The sequence below is a fragment of the Diabrotica virgifera genome, chromosome 6 (genome assembly GCF_917563875.1).
Source record: "Diabrotica virgifera virgifera chromosome 6, PGI_DIABVI_V3a".
NCBI lineage: Eukaryota > Metazoa > Arthropoda > Insecta > Coleoptera > Chrysomelidae > Diabrotica > Diabrotica virgifera.
The window spans coordinates 81224507-81246529 of NC_065448.1; the positions used below are offsets into that span (position 1 = coordinate 81224507).

A 22023-nucleotide genomic window follows, 5' to 3' on the forward strand; every position below is an offset into this window, starting at 1 on the left:
GACGAAGGTAGAATATTTATTTCCCGTATAATATTTTACATATTATTTTCATACTTTTTAAAAAGTAGAAAGTTGCGATTATTTCCTGCTTGTTTGACGCCGTAGGTATTTTTCAATAAATACCAGGTGACATCTCGTGGCCTCAAAGTAGAGGCACAGATCGGTTTCGTACCGAAACGAGCAAGGTAGGTTGCTTCTAACTAACTCAGATTGCGCTAGTCCCATAAGGACTGCATGGCTGTCTTACGGCCTCGGGTATACGGAGGAAATATTCTACATCTTCGTCTGTTCTGAGAGCTTGGCTGATGAGCTGTAGACAGCGAAAACGTTCCCAAGATGGCAGCACAGACGAAGGTAGAATATTTATTTCCCGTATAATATTTTACATATTATTTTCATACTTTTTAAAAAGTAGAAAGTTGCGATTATTTCCTGCTTGTTTGACGCCGTAGGTATTTTTCAATAAATACCAGGTGACATCTCGTGGCCTCAAAGTAGAGGCACAGATCGGTTTCGTACCGAAACGAGCAAGGTAGGTTGCTTCTAACTAACTCAGATTGCGCTAGTCCCATAAGGACTTCATGGCTGTCTTACGGCCTCGGGTATACGGAGGAAATATTCTACATCTTCGTCTGTTCTGAGAGCTTGGCTGATGAGCTGTAGACAGCGAAAACGTTCCCAAGAAGGCAGCACAGACGAAGGTAGAATATTTATTTCCCGTATAATATTTTACATATATATATATATATATATATATATATATATATATATATATATATATATATATATAAATTCGGTTCATAACTTTCTACGACGTCTTCCGATTCCCAATCGCCATTGCTCTCGATCGTAGCACATGTCTTCGTTCAAGCCTCTTTCTCTGATTTCCCTATGGATTCCTTCTATCCAGCTTTTCCTAGGTCTTCCTCTTTTCCGCCGTCCTATTGGTGCCCATCGTAGCACTTGCTTGGGTAATCTGTCTTCTTCCATACGTTGTACGTGGCCAAACCATCTTAGTTGCTTTGTTTTTATATCGTCTATTATTGTATGCTTTACATCCATTATCTCCAATATTCTTGTATTTCTGATTTTTTGTATTCTTGATATACCAGCAGATCTTCTCCAGAAGTCCATTTCAGTTGTTCTGAGCATATTTTCGGATTTTTCTTTAAGTGGCCAAACTTCGCTGCTGTATGTTATATTGCTCTTAACAATGCTGTTATAGATGTTACGTTTATTTTCTTTGGAGATACTTTGATCCCATATAGTGTTGCCCAAATGCAAGACCAAGACGAGACTTAGAGAGTCTTGGTCTTGGTCTTGCGACAGTACACTTGGTCTTGGTCTTGCAGCAAGAGTCTTGCAAGTCTCGCAGTTGCCCATTAGCCTATTACATATCTTAGAACAACATAACAGAGTAGGTCAATTTTAAACTTCAATATCACAGCCATAGTAAAGACCAACCAAATTAATAAATATCTAAACAACTGACACCGGGTCGGGTTTGAACCTACGATCTAAGCGATCCGTGTCTATATTCCAGCTAACCAAAGTGTATACTTACGTATTTTTTCGAGTATTTGCCATTGACAATGAGTGATTTGAAAAGAATTCAATTCAGTGACAGATGTGCACAATATGAAGGGTCAGAGGGAAAAAGGATGAATGTCAATTTTTGTTATTTTGAGGTTGTTGTGAAATCTGTTAGATTAGAAAGAGCAACCTGTGAATGGACAAGGGGAAATAAATATGATAATTATCTTAAAATCACGTCACAAGATTGGACAAGGGGTAAAAACAATGAATATGTAACTTTGTTTTTCATTTTACCGAAAATGCTTGCAGATAGACATTCGTCGTTCTTTCCCCTGGCCCTTCATATGTTAACGCCAGTTCTCATTTTGGTACCGAATAACAAACCGAGAATTATACACTTCTCCAAGAAATTAAGGCACCTGCTTAAAAATAGGTCATTTTTGATATCTCGAATTTCCTAAACCTGTTTTCTGATTTAAGTGATTTTTTAATATTATATATGTAGCCTTATTCGTTAACAATATCGCTGTAATAATATTGTTGCTAGAAGTTAAATTGTCGTTGTATAGGTACCCGATAACTTATCGGTACTAATGAGTGTTCCAATCAAACTGTGTTTTTTTCTCAAAGTTAGCATCGTCCTGTGGAATATTCTAGCATTTATAAAATACTGAAATTAAAACCCAACTACAGTCTGATATTTTTTTTCATTTTGTTTTTTCATTCGCTAATGTTGGATAACAGTAAAGTTGAGTATTTTAACAACTAGCCATGTTTTTCATCAATACCATCAATAGCCATGTTTTTAAATAAGTATGGCAAATTTTAAGGGGTAATTCTAAACAAACGGGTCATGTTACCCGTATGCGCGCCAATGGTGAATATTAAATTCTTAATTGTATGTCAAAAGTGCGTAATAACTACCTCTTAAAACCAACCAAATTTCATTTGCATATCTGAACCGGCTTTAGAGCAATAAATAAATCGTCAGTTTGTAAGAAAAATTTTAACACCCCCTATTTCGGAAACGATGCATTTGCGAACATACAGTTATAATGCAAACTGTCAAATTATTTTTCGTGCAGAATTACCCCTTAAAGTTTGCCATATTTATTTAAAAACACCCTGTATTGGTATTGATGAATAACATGGCTAGTTAAAAAATTACCTAACTTTTTATTATCCAACATAAGCGAATGAATCAAAAAACAAAATGTTAAGAAAACCTGAGGCTATAGTTGGGTTTTAATTTCAATATTTTATAAATGCTAGAATATTCCACAGAGTTATGCGTCTTTGAGAAAAAAAGAATACTTTTATTGATACACCCGGTGTACAATGACAAATTTACATGTCTAGAAACAATATTAATACAGCGATATTTATACAGAATAAGGCTATATTATTATCAAACATTAAAATCAAATAAATAAAAAATCAAATTATCAACCACTTAAATCGAACAAGTTTAGGAAATTCGAGAGACCAAAAATGACCCGCTTCTTGAAATAGTGTGTATGACAACCAAAGAGTAACAAAAGAACAGTTGTTGATTGATAAAACAAATGACCAGTTTAATTTAACTACCTACAGAAAAAACAGAATGTCCCTTTGTTTTCCATGTATTTCACTGTAAATATTTCTTTGTTGAATGCCTCGTAGACTAAATATTTGGGTATTTGGTTACACCGTATATTTAGACGGCACGGCATTATCTGTTAATAGTCTGTCTCCTTATCGTAATCACACTCAGCAGAAAAAATATACATAATAGTTTTATTATTCTATATATCAATATAATTTGTCGTGCAGTCGTGTTTAATTCCTAGAAAACTAATTAAGGAAAAAAATGAACTACATACTTATTAGGTGGTATATTTTTTATCAGCATATGACATATTTTTAAAAATTAGGTCTGGATCCCGCGTATGAAAAAAAATTGATTAATAGCAAGCTGAAAATTTGTTAATAGCTTAATGGTGTCTAGTCGGATAAACTTTGATATATGGGAACACTGGAACAGGGGCAGTTGTAATTGTGGAACAGGTTAAAAATTTGGAACGGTCAGACCACGAAAACGGCACATTTATTTTGTCCGACAGAATAGACTTAAACTCTCCGAACAGAGATTAAACTCTCATGCAAAAATCAGACTGCTATTTACCACCTGTCATAATTCCTGTCATTTGACATATTCTACATGTTCCACTCATTAAAACGCCCATTTGGTGATAAATAGCCGTCTGATTTTTGCATGAGAGTTTAATCTCTGTTCGGAGAGTTTAAGTCTGTTCTGTCGGACAAAATGCATGTGCCGTTTTCGTGGTCTGACCGTTTCAAATTTTTAACCTCTTCCACAATTAAAACTTCCCCTGTTCCAGTGTTCCCATATATCAAAGTTTGTCTGACTAGACACCTTTAAGCCATTAACAAATTTTCAGCTTTCTATTAATCAACTTTTTTTCATACGCGGGATCCAGACCTATTAATTTATGAATGGAGGGCGGCTATTCTCAATACCTGGACAATTTATTTCAGAGCGAAGAATGTATGTTTGTTTATGGTATTGTTCGTAAGGCGCATAAGTCCAATTTTACAAATTTTTTTGCTTCTCATAGAGTACCTACCTAAGAAATACCCGAACTAATATTGCAACAGTTCTAACGCGAACAATTCTAATTGCAAGACGCAAGAGTCTTGCAGGCTTAGTCTTGTTCTTGCTCAAATCTTGCACGGTGTGTCTTGGTCTTGGTCTTGCTCAAATTAGGCGGTCTTGGTCTTGGTCTTGGTCTTGCTAAAACGCAAGAACAAGACCAAGACTGCAAGACCAAGACTGATTTTGGGCAACACTAGTCCCATAGGATTTTGTTCAATAATGCGATAGCTTTCCTTCCTTTTGTGCACCTTTCTTGGATATTCTTGTCCAACGTTCCATCTTGTGTAATTGTAAGACCCAAGTATTTATATTCCTGACAGTGATTAATAGTTACTTCATTTTCCAACGCTAGATCTTGCTGTATACCTCCAACGCACATATATTCCGTTTTCTTGATATTCACTTCTAAACCCCAGTTCCGGTACTCTTCTATGATTTTTCGGGTCATATATTCAATATCGTGATAATCCTGGGCCATAAGAATCTGACGATAGATAAAATATGATTTTTTATGGTCTCACTTCCAAAAAACTAAATAATTCATGTTTTTATTGTTTAGAAATTTAGAATACACACAAAAAAACATTAAAATCGTGTTTTTATTTTGATTCCACATTTTGCTGGATCCTCGCTGGATCCAGCTGGATTAAGGCCAATCTTGCAAAAATCCAGCTGGATTGAAAATGTTGCTGGATTGCAATCCCTATTCGTTATGTACTTCGATGGGGAGGGGTGGTGGTACAGCTTGGGGGTCAGGTTACGCAGTGTGACCGGTTTGATTTTCGGACATGTGGGTCTCATTGTTCCATTTGAACACACATAATGTTCCCGAGGCTGGATTTGTATGAATATCTGTGTGTGTATGTGTGTGGGGTGGGGGAGGGGGGCGCCTGTGCTAGTTTTGCAGGCGGGCACCTTATACCCTAGCGCCGGCACTGGCACTACAAAGGATATTAGTAGCATTATACACCTAAAATCGACCGTTTCTCTGTTATTTCAAGTTGAATACACCATGCAGTAGGATAGGATAGAATTCGGAGGTAATATCCTATTCTTGCTCCCATTGACTTTTAAGATTTAAGCAAAATACTTCCACCCAAGATGCCATTTTGAATTTAACATCCAAAGCATATGAAGCACTTAACAAAAATAAAGTTTGCTTATGCGTATTTCTTGATTTGGCTAAAGCTTTTGACACTGTTAGTCACAATAACCTCTTACAAACCTTAGAGAAAATTGGTATAAGAGACAACTGTTTACAATTATTTAGAAGTTACCTCTCTGAGAGACAACAGGTAGTAAGGGTCTCCGAAGTAATAAGCGGACAAAGAGGTATAACATATGGAGTGCCACAGGGAACAGTATTAGGTCCTGTCCTGTTTAATCTATATATATAATGGTTTTTCATTACAGAGTACAGGGCATATAATTGGGTTTGCTGATGATACTGCTATTATTTATGATGCTGAGAATTGGTATGAATTAAAAACAAAAGCAGAATGTGATCTACAACTAATAAAAGAATGGTTTGACTACAAAATACTAACAATCAATTTTAGGAAAACTGTTTATCTACCAATATTTAACTCTAACTTGACTACTGATCTTTTCACACCCCTTCAAATATCAAATAATAAACAAAATTTTTATATTAAACCCGTAACAAATGTTAAATATCTAGGAGTTTTTATAGATACACATCTAAAATGGGATTTTCACATTAAATATATCATTAAAAAGCTACAGTTTATCCTGTATAAGTTTAAACACCTTAAAAAACACATACCTAATATATACCTTCGCACACTATATTACGGACTAGTAGAAAGTCATCTCCGTTATGGTATACTGGCTTGGGGAAGCGCCCTGAAAACACACATTCTCCCACTGGAAATCATACAAAGAAGATTTCTGAAAATTATTATGTCTAAACCATACACCTACTCTACAGATAGATTATATAAGGATAGTAATATATTTGACTTGAAACAGTTATACTTTCTTTGTGTGTCTTTAAAATATCACACCATGAAAACAGACAACAATTTACCATCACATGAGCATGATACAAGAGGCAAACACCTCTATATGATTCCGAAAATGACAAAGTCCTTCTGTCAAAGAAGTTTTCTATTTCTAGCCCCAAAAATATATAATCATATCCCCAGTGATATCAAAAGTACTAAGAATGTTCTTCTATTTAAAAAGAAATTAAAATCATTTCTGATGGAACAAACAAGAAATTTTTGTGACATCATTATAGTAGCTTAAATTTACATACATTAAAAATCAAAAAAAAAATAAATGAAACTCTAGAGTCACTACCAATTTCTATACCTATATTTCAAATTTTATATTGTTTTAAACTGATTTATTTTGCTTATTATTTTTATCATATTTAATAAAACATGCGTATATACACCATTCTTCAAATATATTACTAACTAATTCAGCCATACATAATTGTTTTAAAAAAAATTAATTATTCGTGCTTTATTGTTAAACTGAGTATTTTTGTATTGTTTTCATTAGATTATTTATTCTACGTATTATCATATTTACTAAAACATAACTGTGTATTTACAATAATTTAAAAAAACGTTCCTATCTATTTATTGTATTATATTATATTGTATTATGTTGCTATTTATGTTATTTATGTTATTTATGTTATTTACGTTAGTATGTTATTATTTATTATTTTATATCCTATTTACCGAAACAGGTGTATCCACACCTCTCGGATACCTTCGGGTTAATTTATTCGCTTTACATGTAAATATTTAAAAATATTGTACCTATTATTGTTGAATAAATTATTATTATTATTATTATTGACTGGATGGCGTAACTGTGAATATATAAAAATTTATTATCTTTCTTTTTTTTTATTTTTTTTGTGCGAAGTAAATTTAAGATAATTTTCATTAAAATGAAAACGTTTAATACTTATTTTTTGCTTTAGGTTCCTTGGTACGAAGCTGTAAGCTTCTGCCACCAAATTCATATGCAGTTGCTTACCATTACCTCTAACGAAGAAAATGAACAGATTTTCAATTACATAAGAGATGCTGGTAAGTATATTTTCGTTTGGCCCTTACAACTTTCATTAATATAATTAAATAACCTAAAACATATTTTGTTAGTCGATGGTCTCCAATACTAGCCCGATCAAAGTAAAATCTGACTGCAAAAAAAATAAAGGAAGGATGAAAATTTGGGAATAGGTAGTTTAAATTGTCTATTATTATATAAGAAAAAGTTGACAATTCTACATCCCCTCCATTAAAAGAAATGGAGGGAAATACCCTCTCTCGAAGGAGAAAAATATACATTCAAAATAAGAGCGGAATTGGATAAAATGACTAATTCTAAACAACTTTTGTTATATAGAATTTTTTCGCTAAGTCAATACTTTTGTAATTCGCTTAGGAAATTCTTTGTAACATACTTAAATCGTGTACCAAATTTCATTAAAATCGACCTAATAAATTTTGCATAATAGATTTGCAATCTAAATGTTTTTAAAAAAGTTCAAATTTTTTAAAATCTTTCTGAACAAAAAGTAGACCATTTAGAAGTTGACTAATTTTTTTACATATAAAGAGGTGCTCTACCTATCTAATACACTTTACAGAACTAAAATTGGATTATTTAAGGGCCCCCAGCAATGTTTTAAATTTATAAACAATTTTTGGCTTATAAATAAATAGCTTTATAAACAAATAATTAAAACCGGTATAATTTGACGTAAACTTTCAAATAGTCCAGAAAGCCACTGCGCATCCGCTAGGAAAAATATTCTAATTCGGATTTTTTGCACAATCTTACTCAAAAAGGACTCCTTTTAACAAATTTGCATGTTGCCAGGACCAAAAGGTGGTCAAAAATTTTTAAACGTTTTTTTTTTGTTTTTTCCTTAAATAATTTTTTTGCATGGAAAAAAGTTTTTTTAGATTTTTTGAATCATTCCAAACAGAAAAGGTCTTTAGTGACTTTTCTCTAAAGTTGATAGTTTTTAACATATAAGCGATTAAAAATTGAAACCCCATTTTTAACCCTCAAAAGATAGGTAGATATTCTTTAAACATCGATTGATGAAATCTCGAAGAGTTTTTTGCAATACAATTTTGAAAACTCCTTTGTTTTTGAATTGCTAATCAAGCGTGCGCGACACTATTTTCCACCGACAGTATGGTGCAAATGAAAGGAATAAATTCGTTATTTCGTAAACCGGCGACTTTGGGGAAAAATCCCGAAACAGGTCGATTTTTATTTTTAAGTTATGATATTGTGGCATATATGGTATACTAGTGACGTCATCCGTCTGGACGTGATGACGTAATCGATGATTTTTTTAAATGGGAATAGGGGTCGTGTGCTAGCTCATTTGAAAGGTTCTTTAATTCTCGATTCAGTAATATAAACATTTACATAATTATTTATATAGGGTGTCCGTCTACTTCTTTTTTGTCAAATAATTTAATTTAATAAAAATTTTTTGGACACCATGTATAAATAATTATGTAAATGTTTATACTGCTGAATAGAGAATTAAATAACCCTTCAAATGAGCTACCACACGACTCCTATTCTCATTTAAAAAATCATCGATTACGTCATCATGCCCAGACGGATGACGTCACTAGTATACCATATATGTCACAATATCATAACTTAAAAATAAAAATCGACCTGTTTCGGGATTTTTCCTGAAAGTCGCCGGTTTACGAAATAACGAATTTATTCCTTTCATTTGCACCATACTGTCGGTGGAAAATAGTGTCGCGCACGCTTGATTAGCAATTAAAAAACAAAGGAGTTTTGAATATTGTATTGCAAAAAACTCTTCGGGATTTCATCCATCGATGTTTAAAGAATATCTACCTATCTTGGCAACATTCAAATTTTCAGTTTTTCACATAGTTTTTGAGGGTTAAAAATGGCCGATTTCGCATTTTTTCAATTTTTAATCGCTTATATGTCAAAAACTATCATTTTTAGAGAAAAGTCACTAAAGACCTTTTCTGTTTGGAATGATCCAAAAAACCTAAAAAAAAACTTTTTTCCATGCAAAAAAAGAATTTTAGGAAAAAAACAAAACAAAAACGTTTAAAAAATGTTTGATCACCTTTTGGTCCTGGCAACATGCAAATTTGTTAAAAGGAGTCCTTTTTGAGTAAGATTGTGCAAAAAATCCGAATTAGAATATTTTTCCTAGCGGATGCGCAGTGGCTTTCTGGACTAAAATGCTGTCAGCAGAATTGCTATTTTATTTTTTAATCAAACGTTATTCGCGTTCAAAAATTGCAATTTCTCGATTTTTTGAAAGTTCCACCGCGTTTATCTCGAAAACTATGCTTCCTACGAAAAAACTTGTAAGAACATTTTTTGCTTAGAATTACCCAAGAAATACAAAAAAATGTTTTATTTTACGAAAAATCGATTTTATATAATTCCTCAAGTTCTTTGTTTATAACAATCTTATCGACATCCGGATCAACTGTTACCCAAAAAATTCGTGTCCTACGGGTCAAAATACATAAAAAAAACTTGGGTAAGTCCATCTAAATAAAGGAGCCCGTAGCACCCCCTCCTGGCCACAGCACTAATTTGTTTATAAGCCAAAAAATTGTTTATACATTTAAAACATTGCTGAGGCTGCTTAAATAATCCGATTTCAATTATGTAAAGTGCAGTAGATAGGTGGAGTATTTCTTTATATGTAAAAAAATTGACAAATATTTGTATGTTCTAGTTTTTGTTGTGCAAGATTTTAAATAAATTTAATTTTTTAAAAAAAGTTTAGATTGCAAAATTATTATGCAAAATCTAGTAAGTCAATTTTAATGAAATTTGGTGTACGGTTTTAGCACATTACAAAAATTTTCTAAGCGAATTAGGAAGGTTCCAAGTGTAACCTAAGTGATGGAAAATCATTGAATAAAGACAGGCTTGTTTCGCCCCCTTATTTTATATTTATTGCTATTTTGAAGCAAGGGTGATAAATTAAGATATTTTTAACCAATCGCATCTGATAGAAAATTTAATTATCTTTGTTTTATTTCTACAGGACTTTGTTCTAAAGTGAATGGTTTTTAAGTTATAAGCAAAAAAAGTAGAAAAAAAAACGAAATTTTTTTAAATTTTTAAATATTTTATTTTTTTTATTAATGTTTCGGGCATATTTGAGAAGGAGCATAAATCAATTATTATTAACGAAGTTATCACCTAACTTTATCCGAAAAAATCTGAATGCCACCTCTCACGTCCACCTAAAAACAGATCCTTACTGGTCGATTATGTTGTTTTATTCAACCTTTCCAATACTCTGGAACGCGGATAGCGGCTTCTTAAGTAAATCTAAAATGACTAGTTTACAAAGACATGGTATGTTTTATATGAACAGCCCAGAAGCTCAAATCTTCTAATTATTTAGGAAGGAGTTGTTCAATACTCTTATTCTAATTAAATATCTAGTATGTTTACTTTATCCAAAACAATGAGTTTTTCGTAAACAAAATATTTCCCATAATCATGTTCTAGTGTAGAAGGAGAATATTCCAATACTTAGCACAGGAATAATTTATTTACGGTTTCCAACTATGTTTAGAAAATTACAAAATTATTAGACATTTATGTGTCGAAAAACATAACAGGTGTCGTAATAGTCATAGATGACGTTACAGGGCCACTGTGACCGATAATTTTAAATGAGCTCTTATGGCAAGTGAGTTCTTGCCACAATAGGTAAAGTATGTAATATATAAATATTATAGAGTGAGGCAGATAAAGGGCCTATTAGAAATATCTCGAGAACTAATGGCAGCAGAATCATGAAAATTGGAATGACGGGGTTTTGAAGAGTGATCTATTTAATGAAAATATTTTCATTTATTTGCTACTTTCGGTTATACCGGAAGTTGCATATAACTTCGTTTTTATAAATGGGACATCCCGTATATTTTTACATTTTTGGATTCTCCTCAATGTCTTCTTTCTTAAAATATGAGATTTTGTAATGTTATATAGGTTTGTAGTGTTATATAAAAGATAATTACGTTTTTTATTAATTTCGTAGCAAATTTCACACCCTATAGAATTGTAGTAGTTTGACATAAAAAACTCTATTTATGTTCAAAAGATTTTTAATATAGTCTACTCCTGTTAAAAATTATTAGTGTAGCTAAATGTTGAATTTTAGTATAAAGGGTTGGTCGAAACTCGGAATGAGTATTTTCTGAATTTTCTTAAATGGAACACCCTGTATGTTAGTATTGTAATGAAATTATATTTTATGGTATTTTTTTATTTCTTAAGCATTCCCTATACCTAACTGATTTAATTTGCGCTTCATTTTTAATCGCCCCAACAATCTTAACTACGTAGGTATTTTGATAACTCAACCATTATCGGTAGAGTAAAACCTCCGTTAACCGAAACCTTTTTAACCGAAACGGCTGATAGTTTCAATAATTTCGTCAATAAAAAGTAAATTTTTATCACAAGACGGAAACAATTCGATGTTAATTTGTCAACATCACAAACATGGTTTTCAAACAAATAAAGAACGCAATGAAATATACAACACATTACGAAATCACCTCATAGTAGTTTTTAATACCAACTTTGACAATAATACTATATGATTTGATACAAGAAGAATATAAAAAGCAATGTTATTTTTAACCGAAATTTTTGTTATCCGAAACGGCCTGCCCCCCAATTATTTCGGTTAATGGAGGTTTTACTGTAATTTTAAGGATCAGTCTAGATTAATATGTATTTATTTGAGAAAAAAATATTTATGATTGAATATTTTCACGGCCACCCTAATAAAATTTCACGTATTTTTTGGTGCAATTAATGTTTGGCTTGAATCACCAATAACTCACAAATTAAAACAGTTAGGTATAGAGAATGCTTAAATAATAAAAAAGGGCCATAAAATATAATTTCATTACAATATTAAAATACAGGGTGTTCCATTTTAGAAAACTCAGAAAATACTAACTCAGAGTTCCGACCAAACCTGTATACTAAAATTAAAAATTTAGTAATACTAACAATTCTCAAACATACAGAGAGTTTTTGATGTCAATGTACTACAATCTTACAGGGTGTGAAAATTGCTACGAAATTAATAAAAAACCTAATTATATTTTAAACTGCCCTGTATAACATTACAAAACCTTATATTTTAAGAAAGAAGACATCGAGGAGAATCCAAAAATATAAAAATATACAGGGCTCCATAAAAAAACGAAGTTATAAGCAAGTTCCGGTATAGGCGAAAGTAGTAAATAAATGAAAATATTTTCACTAAATAGATCATCCTTCAAAACCCTGTCATTCCAATTTTCAAGATTCTGCTGCCTTTAGTTCTCGAGATATTTCTAATAGGATCTTTATTTGCCTCACCCTGTACATTATTACAGATATTATTTATATATCATATTTATTCTTTATTGAACTAGAAAAAGTCAGGTCCGGTTATAAAAAATTAGATTGTTTTTTTCGTAGAACATATTTCACTCTGTATACGGTTTTTGAAAGCCCTAATAAGAATTTTGTAAATACGACAAATAGGCAATTAAAATGCCATATTTTTTATTTCGGCACACGATTACGTAATTTTTCATTAAAAAATCAAACTTGACTCTGCATATTTTTTTTTATTTTAATTTATATGTCTCGGCTGCAATGGTCATTGACACTATTAGTCTAAGAGCTGGGAGCGGATTTTGTGCGTGATAAGTAATATGGAAAAACTATACGTGGATATGTTGAATTAGTTGTGTACATGACTTTCACCAACGGCCGGAAACCAGAGTGGGGGCCGAGGGTAGTTTTAAGGGGTCAAAGTCGCGGTTTTTATTTTTTTTATGACGCTCATGATCGAGATAGTACACCAAAATTTGGGAATAAGTAGGTCATGACGTACCTAAGTAAAATCTCTAGGGGCGCAACGCTGCGTGGTCGACAAAGGGGTGGGGGTTAGAGTGAATATAAAAAATATAAGGGGCTTTTTGCGACGTTCGTGATTCAGATAGTGCACCAAAATTTGGGTGTAAGTAGACCATGACATAAGTAGGTAAAATCCCCAGAGCCGGAAACCAGAGTGGGGGAGAAAGGTTATAAGGGGCCAATCCCGTTTTTTATTATTTTTTTTGTGACGCTCATGATCGAGATAGTGCACCAAAATTTGGGAATAAGTAGATCATGACATTACTAAGTAAAATCTCCAGGGGCGGAACGCTGCGTGGGGGACAAATGTTGTGCCAGGTCACAAAATAAATATTATACACTGTGACTTTCACCACTTAAAACTACACTCATCCCCAACTCTGGTTTCCGGCTCTGGGGATTTTACTTAGCCAAGTCATGATCTACTTATTCCCAAATTTTGGTGCACTATCTCAATCTAGAACGTCACAAAAAACACCTTATATTTTTTATATTCACACCTATCCCCACTCCTTTATCGGCCACGCAGCGTTCCACCCCTGGATATTATACTTAGTTACCTCATGACCTACCTATTCCCAAATTTTGGTGTCCTGTCTCGATCAGTAGCGTCACAAAAAAAATAATAAAAACCGCGATTTTGACCCCTTATAACTACCCTCGTCCCACACCTCGGGTTTCCGGCTCTGAGGATTTTACTTGTTTATGTCATGGTCTACTTATTTCCAAATTTTGGTGCACTCTCTCAATCACGAACGTCGCAAAAACCCCTTATATTGTTTGTATTCACTTTGTCGGCCACGCAGCGTGTCACCCCTGGAGATTTTACTTAGTTACGTCATGACCTACTTATTCCCAAATTTTGGTTCACTATCTCGATCATGAGCGTCACAAAAAAAATAATAAAAACGGCGACTTTGACCCCTTATAACTACCCTCGTCCCCCACTCTGGTTTCCGGCTCTGGGGATTTTACTTAGTAATGTCATGGTCTACTTATTCCCAACTTTTGGTCCACTATCTCAATCACGAACGTCGCAAAAAACCCATAACATTTTTTACATTCACCTCTGCCCCACCCCTTTGTCGACCACGCAGCGTGCCACCCCTGGAAATTTTACTTAGTTACGTCATGACCTACTTATTCCCAAATTTTGGTGCCCTATCTCAATCATGAGCGTCACAAAAAAAATAATAAACACCGCGACTTTGACCCCTTATAACTACCCTCGGCCCCCACTCTGATTTCCGGCCGTTGGTGAAAGTCATGTACACAACTAATTCAACATATCCCCGTATAGTTTTTCTATATTACTTATCACGCACAAAATCCGCTTCTATCTCTCCGACTATATGAATATTAAAACCTTAGCAAAGTGAAACATATGAAAATGAAAAAAAATGTAATTTTTATTAAGAAAATTAATTTTCTTTTAACAAAACATTTAATTTAACATTTAAAAATCGAGTCCGGTTTTAAAAAATTAAGATTTTAGAAGATTTTTGAAAATTCTAATAATAATTTTACAAATTAGACAAATAGGCAATTAAAATGGCATATTTATTTTCCCCACATGAATAATTTATTTTTAATTTAAAAAATCAACAAAAGAGAAAATTCTCTTTTGGGTCGGAATGCAGAATCGTTTGAAGAATCTACTGTCTGAGCTTTTGTGCTAGAGGCACTGCCTTCCCGCTAGCTCACTTAATGTAGTAGATATATCATACAGTTTATTTTGAATGAATCTTTCTTTATTTAAAAAGCTAATAAATATTCAGTCGATGCGACGAGATGCTGCAAAAAGTATACAAATACATAATTGAACAGTGTTCACCCGCACCATTGATTAAAAACTACTACACAGTGTAGTTTTTAATCAATGCCCGCACCCGATGATGGGCTCTTTTTCGAGCGACCGCGGTCACTGTTGTCAAGTTAGAAAAATATCGGGCGGTAGATGATGACTTGCCGTGTGCGAAAAAAGAAATATTCTCAGATTCAGGTAGTAACTGGCAACGTTACGGTATTTGCCTTAGCAATCGGTATCGCATCCAGTCATCGAGTATACTTCACCCCGGACACAGCCCGAGCTTAGTTTTCGGTCTGTTAACTAAGTGTACAATTCTTAATTCTGAACTCATTATTGTTAATATCCGATAATTCGATATAATATGGCAACAAATATTAATAGTGTAGGTACACTTTATTAAGGCAAAAATACTTTGGACTTCGAAAATGTTTTAAATACAAAACAATTAGGACCTTCTAGATTCTAGACCAAAGTTGGACATAATTCAGGCGGGACAAAGTGGTAATAGAACTTTTAATCGAAAATGCAATGAGAAACATTATTTGTTAGCAGATTGGTTATATCGCTTCTCACTTCTATTGTTTTAAGTGTTTATTGTTTTCACCACAAGTGGACGAAGCTTGGACTATCCGGGGTGTAAATGACAAAGCATATCTCAGGGAAAATTAAAAAACAGCTTTAGCTCCAAACATATTCCACTATTGTGTTGAATGCCAATTATTTGGTCAATAAATATTCAATCACAGTTAGACTCGGCTTTTAGAAGATCAATAAAGGAACATAACGAGATAGTGGCCAAAAACAGATACCTACGTAGTAAAGAGAATAATCGACTGCATTAAATTTTGCGGAGCATTTGAATTAGCTCTAAGAGGTCACGATGAAAGTTTGACATCTACGAATCCTGGAGTATTTAGTGGACTTAACAACTTAATGGGAGAAGTTAACACTATGTTGCAAAAACATTTAACCAAAAATAATATAACCTTTTTGGAAACTTCAAAAATTATTTAAAACGAACTGCTGGATTCAATGTTATTTATAGCTCGTGGATTAATGAGCAAAGAGGTAGAAATGGCTCCTTATGTGCCAATTGAGGCTGATGAGACCACTGACGCTTCTGTTTAAGATCAAAGGATTTTATTTTAATTTTGAGATATACCCTTGGCAACCAAATCTTTGAACGATTTTGGGGATATTTTATATACCTGATTCGCATAATGCAGAGGGAATTAGTAAGTGTATTTGGGAGCAACTTAATAATTTAAACTTAAACAACACTCCTAATTAGTCAATTGGCCAAAGTTATGATGGCGTCGCAGTCATGTCAGGAAAAATTAGTGGAATTCAAATTCTTTTCCGTATGCTAATTTTATCCATTGTTATGCCAACCAGTTTAATTTAATTGTCTCCAAGGCAGCTTTTGAGCATCTTCTTTTTCTTTACGTGCCATCTCCCCGAAGGAGGTTGGCAATCATCATGGCTATTCTGATCTTAGATGCTGCTGCTCTGAATAGTTCGGTTGATGTGCATTCGTACCATTCTCTCAAGTTACGCAACCATGAGATTTTTCTTCTTCCTACACTTCTCTTGCCCTGTATTTTCCCCTGTGTAATTAATTGAAGTATCTTGTATCTCTCATTAGGCATAACATGCCCAGTTATTGTAGCTTTCGTGTCTTGATGGTTTCCAATATTTCTAGTCTTTTGTTGACTCTTCTCATGTTGACTCTTTTGATCATAAAATGGTAAAACTCTTTTTTACTAACTTAATTGTTAATAAATTTGTATTTGCAGCTCAAAATAAAAGTGCCCCACCGATATTTTTACTCACGGGCCGCCACTGAAACAGACATAAATGGCAAACATGGGTGAATCTACAATTTGAATTCATCACCTGTCCGCTTATGTAGATAAAAATCCAAAAGAATTATGCATCCTTAGTAGGTACTCAAATATGTGTAAAATAAAATAAGGAAAGGCAGCTTTAAATTTAATTCGAATCAGGGGCCACGACCATCAGTTGACATTATTATTTCTTTTTTCTTTTTAGAGTTATCAGAACTGCCTGCCAGCAAATAATTGTTTATTATTTTTCTTTGTAGACAGCCACATTTAGTTCGCTTCAGGGTACACCACAAGCAGTTCTGATAGACCATTCCAGGTCACGTGACTTTGACAGCCCGCCATTTGCATTTGGAGGGCCAACAAGCTTTGAAGTTTTCATTGTCGTTTACGTGTTTTCAGTGTTCTCTTTGCTTTTTTTCATTTTATTATTAAAAATCTGTGGTTTTAACTACAAAAATGTCAAATATTGGATATTATGATACCCTCACAGGGGATGTAAAAACCCGTTATGATCAGAAGATCGGTAATATCGGTATTATAAACAATATTGGCCCATATAAACTTCGGCCAAGTGATTGTACTACCCTAAGCTTATTAGAGTTGCCAAACGTAACAAATGTGGATTTGGTATGTTACCTAATAAATACACATATTTTTTATACCCCAGAGCAGCTGAAAGCTATGACGAGTCTACAGGCTTATAAATTTGCTGAATCTGGCGCCGTTCTAAGCATTTTGGCAAAGAAAGTAAAGGATGAGACCTATGTTGTCATTGGCAAGGTAAGAAATGTTATAAATCTGATTAAAAGGCACTTCTCAATAAATTTTTAAGTTTCTATTCATTTTAAATATATTTTTTTTTTGTTTTAGGTCAGACATTCGCAGAGCTTTAGGGAAAAGCCCCTGGACACGTGGATTATTTTGTTAGAAAATGCTATTTCAAGTGCCCATTGTTCTTGTATGGCTGGGTTGGGTGAAACATGCAGTCACGTAGCAACAATTTTGTTTTACCTTCATCTTAGACCAAACACGAAGGATGAATCAAAAATTGCATGTACAGAACGTCTGGCTTCTTGGCCTATTCCACCAGTGAGAAATGTGTCTATGGTGACAGTGAGTAACATGGTGTGGACTCAGAAACAAAAAGCAGGTTCTTTGGCAGTGGCAGGACCTTCGACATCAGCAAGACCTTCAAAGCAAGAGCATTTTTCCATGACCAAAAGGCAAACTGAAACTTTATTAAGAAAATTGATAAAAGGTGGAGGTTCTCCAGCAATTTGCCGTCTAATGGAACCTTTTGCTTCAGAAATGGAACAAAGAGACTGCGCTAAAAATCCTAATGATTTGCCCGAGACTTATGAATCGTGGTATGATGAAGATATGAGAAACAAAAGATACGAAGAGATTTTAAGCATTTCCAAGAACAAGGTTATGAACATTACAGGAAAACAAATTGAAAATGTTGAAGTGTATACCAGAGATCAATCTCAAAATAATGTATGGTTTAAATTTAGAGCTGGACGAATCACCGCTTCAAAATTCAAATCAGTTTACAGAACTTCTATAGAAAACCCTTCACTTACGGTCATAAAGGGAGTTTGTTATCCTCAAAAAGTCATATTTTATTCGAGGCAAACTTCCTATGGCTTGAAGCATGAAAAAATAAGTCATATTTTATTCGAGGCAAACTTCCTATGGCTTGAAGCATGAAAAAATAGCGCTTGAAGATTATGAAAGTGCCATGAAGCAGCTGCATCAGAATCTAAGTATTAGATCAACAGGATTTTTTATTTCCAAAAGTGATCCCGAGTTTGGTGCTTCACCTGATGCATTAGTGCTTTGTGACTGTTGTGGACAAGGTTGTGTAGAAGTGAAATGTCCTTATTTATTAAAATCAGACTTAACTTTTGAACAATTTGCAGTGCTAAAAAATACATGTCTTATCTTGAACAATCAAAATATTACCTTAGACAAAAAACATGCATATTATTACCAGTGCCAGTTACAAATGTTTGTAACAAAAAGTAAATATTTCGACTTCATTGTGTGGTCAAAAGACAATATTTTCATTGAAAGAATCTTTTAAAACAATTCATTTTGTTTAGAAAATGTACAAAAAGCTTTAAATTTTCATAACTTAATTATCAAACCTGAGTTACTTGCAAGATTTTTTACAGAACAAGGGGGATCTGCAAGAGTGGCACTTGCGTGTATTTGCGAAAAGCCTGATGATGGACGAGCTATGTTACGATGTGACAATGATAATTGTACTATTCAGTGGTATCACTTTGAATGTGTGAACTTGACTCACGTTCCAGTAGAACACTGGTTTTGTCCAAATTGTGATTTTGCATTGTGTTCAACTGCCAATTCTGATACTGACTAGTCTCAAAAACATTGTATGTGGGGTACCACAAGGTTCAGTATTGGGTCCTCTGCTTTTCCTTATCTTTATAAATGACATCACCAATGAAAAAATTTTTCTTTTTGCTGATAATACCAGTATCACTTGAAGCAACCCAAATATTGCAACTCTTCATGCAACTTAACTTCTGAACTACTTACAAAAAAACCTGGTCTGACTCTAATTTACTCTCTTTTCACGTTGATAAGACAGTAGCATTATCCTATAAAGGAGCTCTTCAGCCCTTGCTTTTAATAACAGCTAGATCAGTACCTTGGTTCTGTACAATTTCTTGGTATATTTTTAGACAGCATCGTTAAATGGTCCCTAAAGGAATTAAAAAGATCAAGGAATTTTAACACTTCCTTCTTTATATATTTTATAAACTGTTTGCTTAATTCTTAAACACCTACATGTCTTTCGATACATGCATAATTGATGTTCTTATACTGGAAGGTGTCTTCTTTACTGCATATGTATGTATATACATATTATATAAAGCCACATTTACACGGTCAATATTATTGAAGCAATATCGATATTGGTCAATATATTGAACGTGTAAGGACTATATTGAAACAATAATATCATGGAAAAATATTGCCTTAATAATATTGACCATATAAAGGTGGCTTAACACTTCCTTCTTTATATATTTTTATTTTATAAACTGTTTGCTTAATTCGTAAACACCTAAATGTCTTTCCGTACATGCATAATCGATGTTCCTCTTATCCTGGAAGGTGTCGAGGTGTCTTCTTTACGGTATATGTGTATATATATATATATATATATATATCAAACAAATGAAATAGAGAATGTGGAAAAATCCCCTTACGAACAATTCACACATCCACCATTTCAGGTTGGGAAAAATTTCTTGAATAGAATCAAAGATCCAAACACCTATTCTTAGAAATGTGTTTCGCCCTCTTCAACCTCTCTGGGCTTATCAATAAAGATGAGAGGTTGAATATCTTTAGACACATTCCATCAAAAAACAACATTCGAGACCCAGACGTAGCAGGAGCGTATATCTACGCCGCATAATCTCACCACGACAGCCTCACGTTTTAATTCCATAATTACTATAAGTAAAATATATGTCTGGGTCTCGAATGTTGTTTTTTGATGGAATGTGTCTAAAGATATTCAACCTCTCATCTTTATTGATAAGCCCAGAGAGGTTGAAGAGGGCGAAACACATTTCTAAGAACAGGTGTTTGGATCTTTGATTCTATTCAAGAAATTTTTCCCAACCTGAAATGGTGGATGTGTGAATTGTTCGTAAGGGGATTTTTCCACATTCTCTATTTCATTTGTTTGATTTAGTTACGTTTGGTCGGTAAACCAATAACTTAGATCTTTTGATCACTGAGTGTGTTTCAAAGATTTACATCTTTTGTTTATATATATATATATATATATATATATATATATATATATATATATATATATATATATATATATGTATGTATTATAAAAAAAACAAAGTCCGAGAATAAGTTTATTTATCATCTAAATAGGTTTTTATTTTGTGCAAACAATTTGTAATTAGATAAGTATACGATACGTAAACTTTAATTTTACAAACTGTTATTCTACATTGTAAAACTGTGATTAAAATTTCTTAAAGAATTTATTATTTTTTCTTTCAGTTACAAATAATTTTATTTACGCAGATAAAACTGTGTTTAAATATATTGACAAGCCACTTTTTGACAATTGAAATTTTTCCCATATTCTGATCATTGGAATAACTAATCTGTTCAGTACAAGAGAAATGTCTCAGTATAATAAACATCATTGTAATAAGTTTATACATTTAAGAAACTCTAACAGAAAAATCATATTGAATATCTAAGGAAGAGAATAGATCCCCTAGCAGGTATTCTATATAAAATCAGGATATTGATTCCTCACATATATTTAATAAATATAACATACTTTGCAGTAGGTAATCTATTCGAAGCTTCAATATTTTCAATATGAACATTACAACAATTAAAAAACATGGAAGCCAAATCTGCTTGTTTAGTAATTTTATTACACTAAATAAAACTAAATTTCATACTTAATAAATATTTTTTAATGCAAACAATGTGCTTGCATCTCCTGAGAAAGTTTGAGTAAGCCAGGTTTTTACAGTGCACAGATTCTAAAGGTGCCGGTGAGGAATGGCATCTATGTGCAGTATTACAGTCAGTGTATGAGAAAGAAAGTATTCACAATAATGAAATAATAATTTCATTAACTTGGAAAAAAACCAATTGCGAGCTTTTTCAGCTGATCGTAATAATAGAATAGAAAAAAAGCTTTATTCTCAGGATTCACAAGTTTACAAAAATAAAGATGTCAGTATAGAGAATAGTGTCAAATACAATTTATAAAGTTTGCTGAAACATCCTATACTTAACATAGTAGAGTAGATTTTTATTTGCATAAACTTTTAACATAATTGAGCAAATAACGTCACATTATTATAATCACATATTAAAAATAATATATTAACATTAGGTACAGATTAAAATATACAGAGTGGAACAAAAATGCAGGCCATAAATTAAATCACATTCTGGGACCAAAAATAGTTCGATTGAACCTAACTTACCTTATAGTACCATATACAAATATGTGGTGGATTCGACAAATTATTAAAATATCTCTATAAACACTGGCTTATCGAAAAAGTATTAAAAGGCAAAAATCTTTTAAAACATGGTGTTGAACTAATGGTACCACATAAGAATGCCACATGTTCGTTTTCAATACAAAATCTATAATAGTTCCCGATATATTGGAA

The 22023-nt window shown here is 33.0% G+C and overlaps 2 protein-coding genes across 2 annotated transcripts in view; both read left to right on the top strand.

The window, feature by feature from the left end:
• Window positions 1–22023, top strand: part of LOC126886486 (perlucin-like) — an 81986-nt gene that overhangs the window by 36217 nt on the left and 23746 nt on the right. The window contains exon 3 of the mRNA XM_050653445.1: window positions 7158–7266. Coding sequence (XP_050509402.1) covers window positions 7158–7266 — 109 coding nt within the window. The remainder of the gene's footprint in view (window positions 1–7157; window positions 7267–22023) is intronic.
• On the top strand, window positions 17283–20013 carry LOC126886482 (uncharacterized). The gene is made up of 2 exons (XM_050653442.1): window positions 17283–18482; window positions 18535–20013. The coding sequence occupies exons 1-2, from the start codon at window positions 17777–17779 to the stop codon at window positions 18900–18902; spliced, it is 1074 nt and encodes a 357-aa protein (XP_050509399.1). The 5' UTR covers window positions 17283–17776; the 3' UTR covers window positions 18903–20013.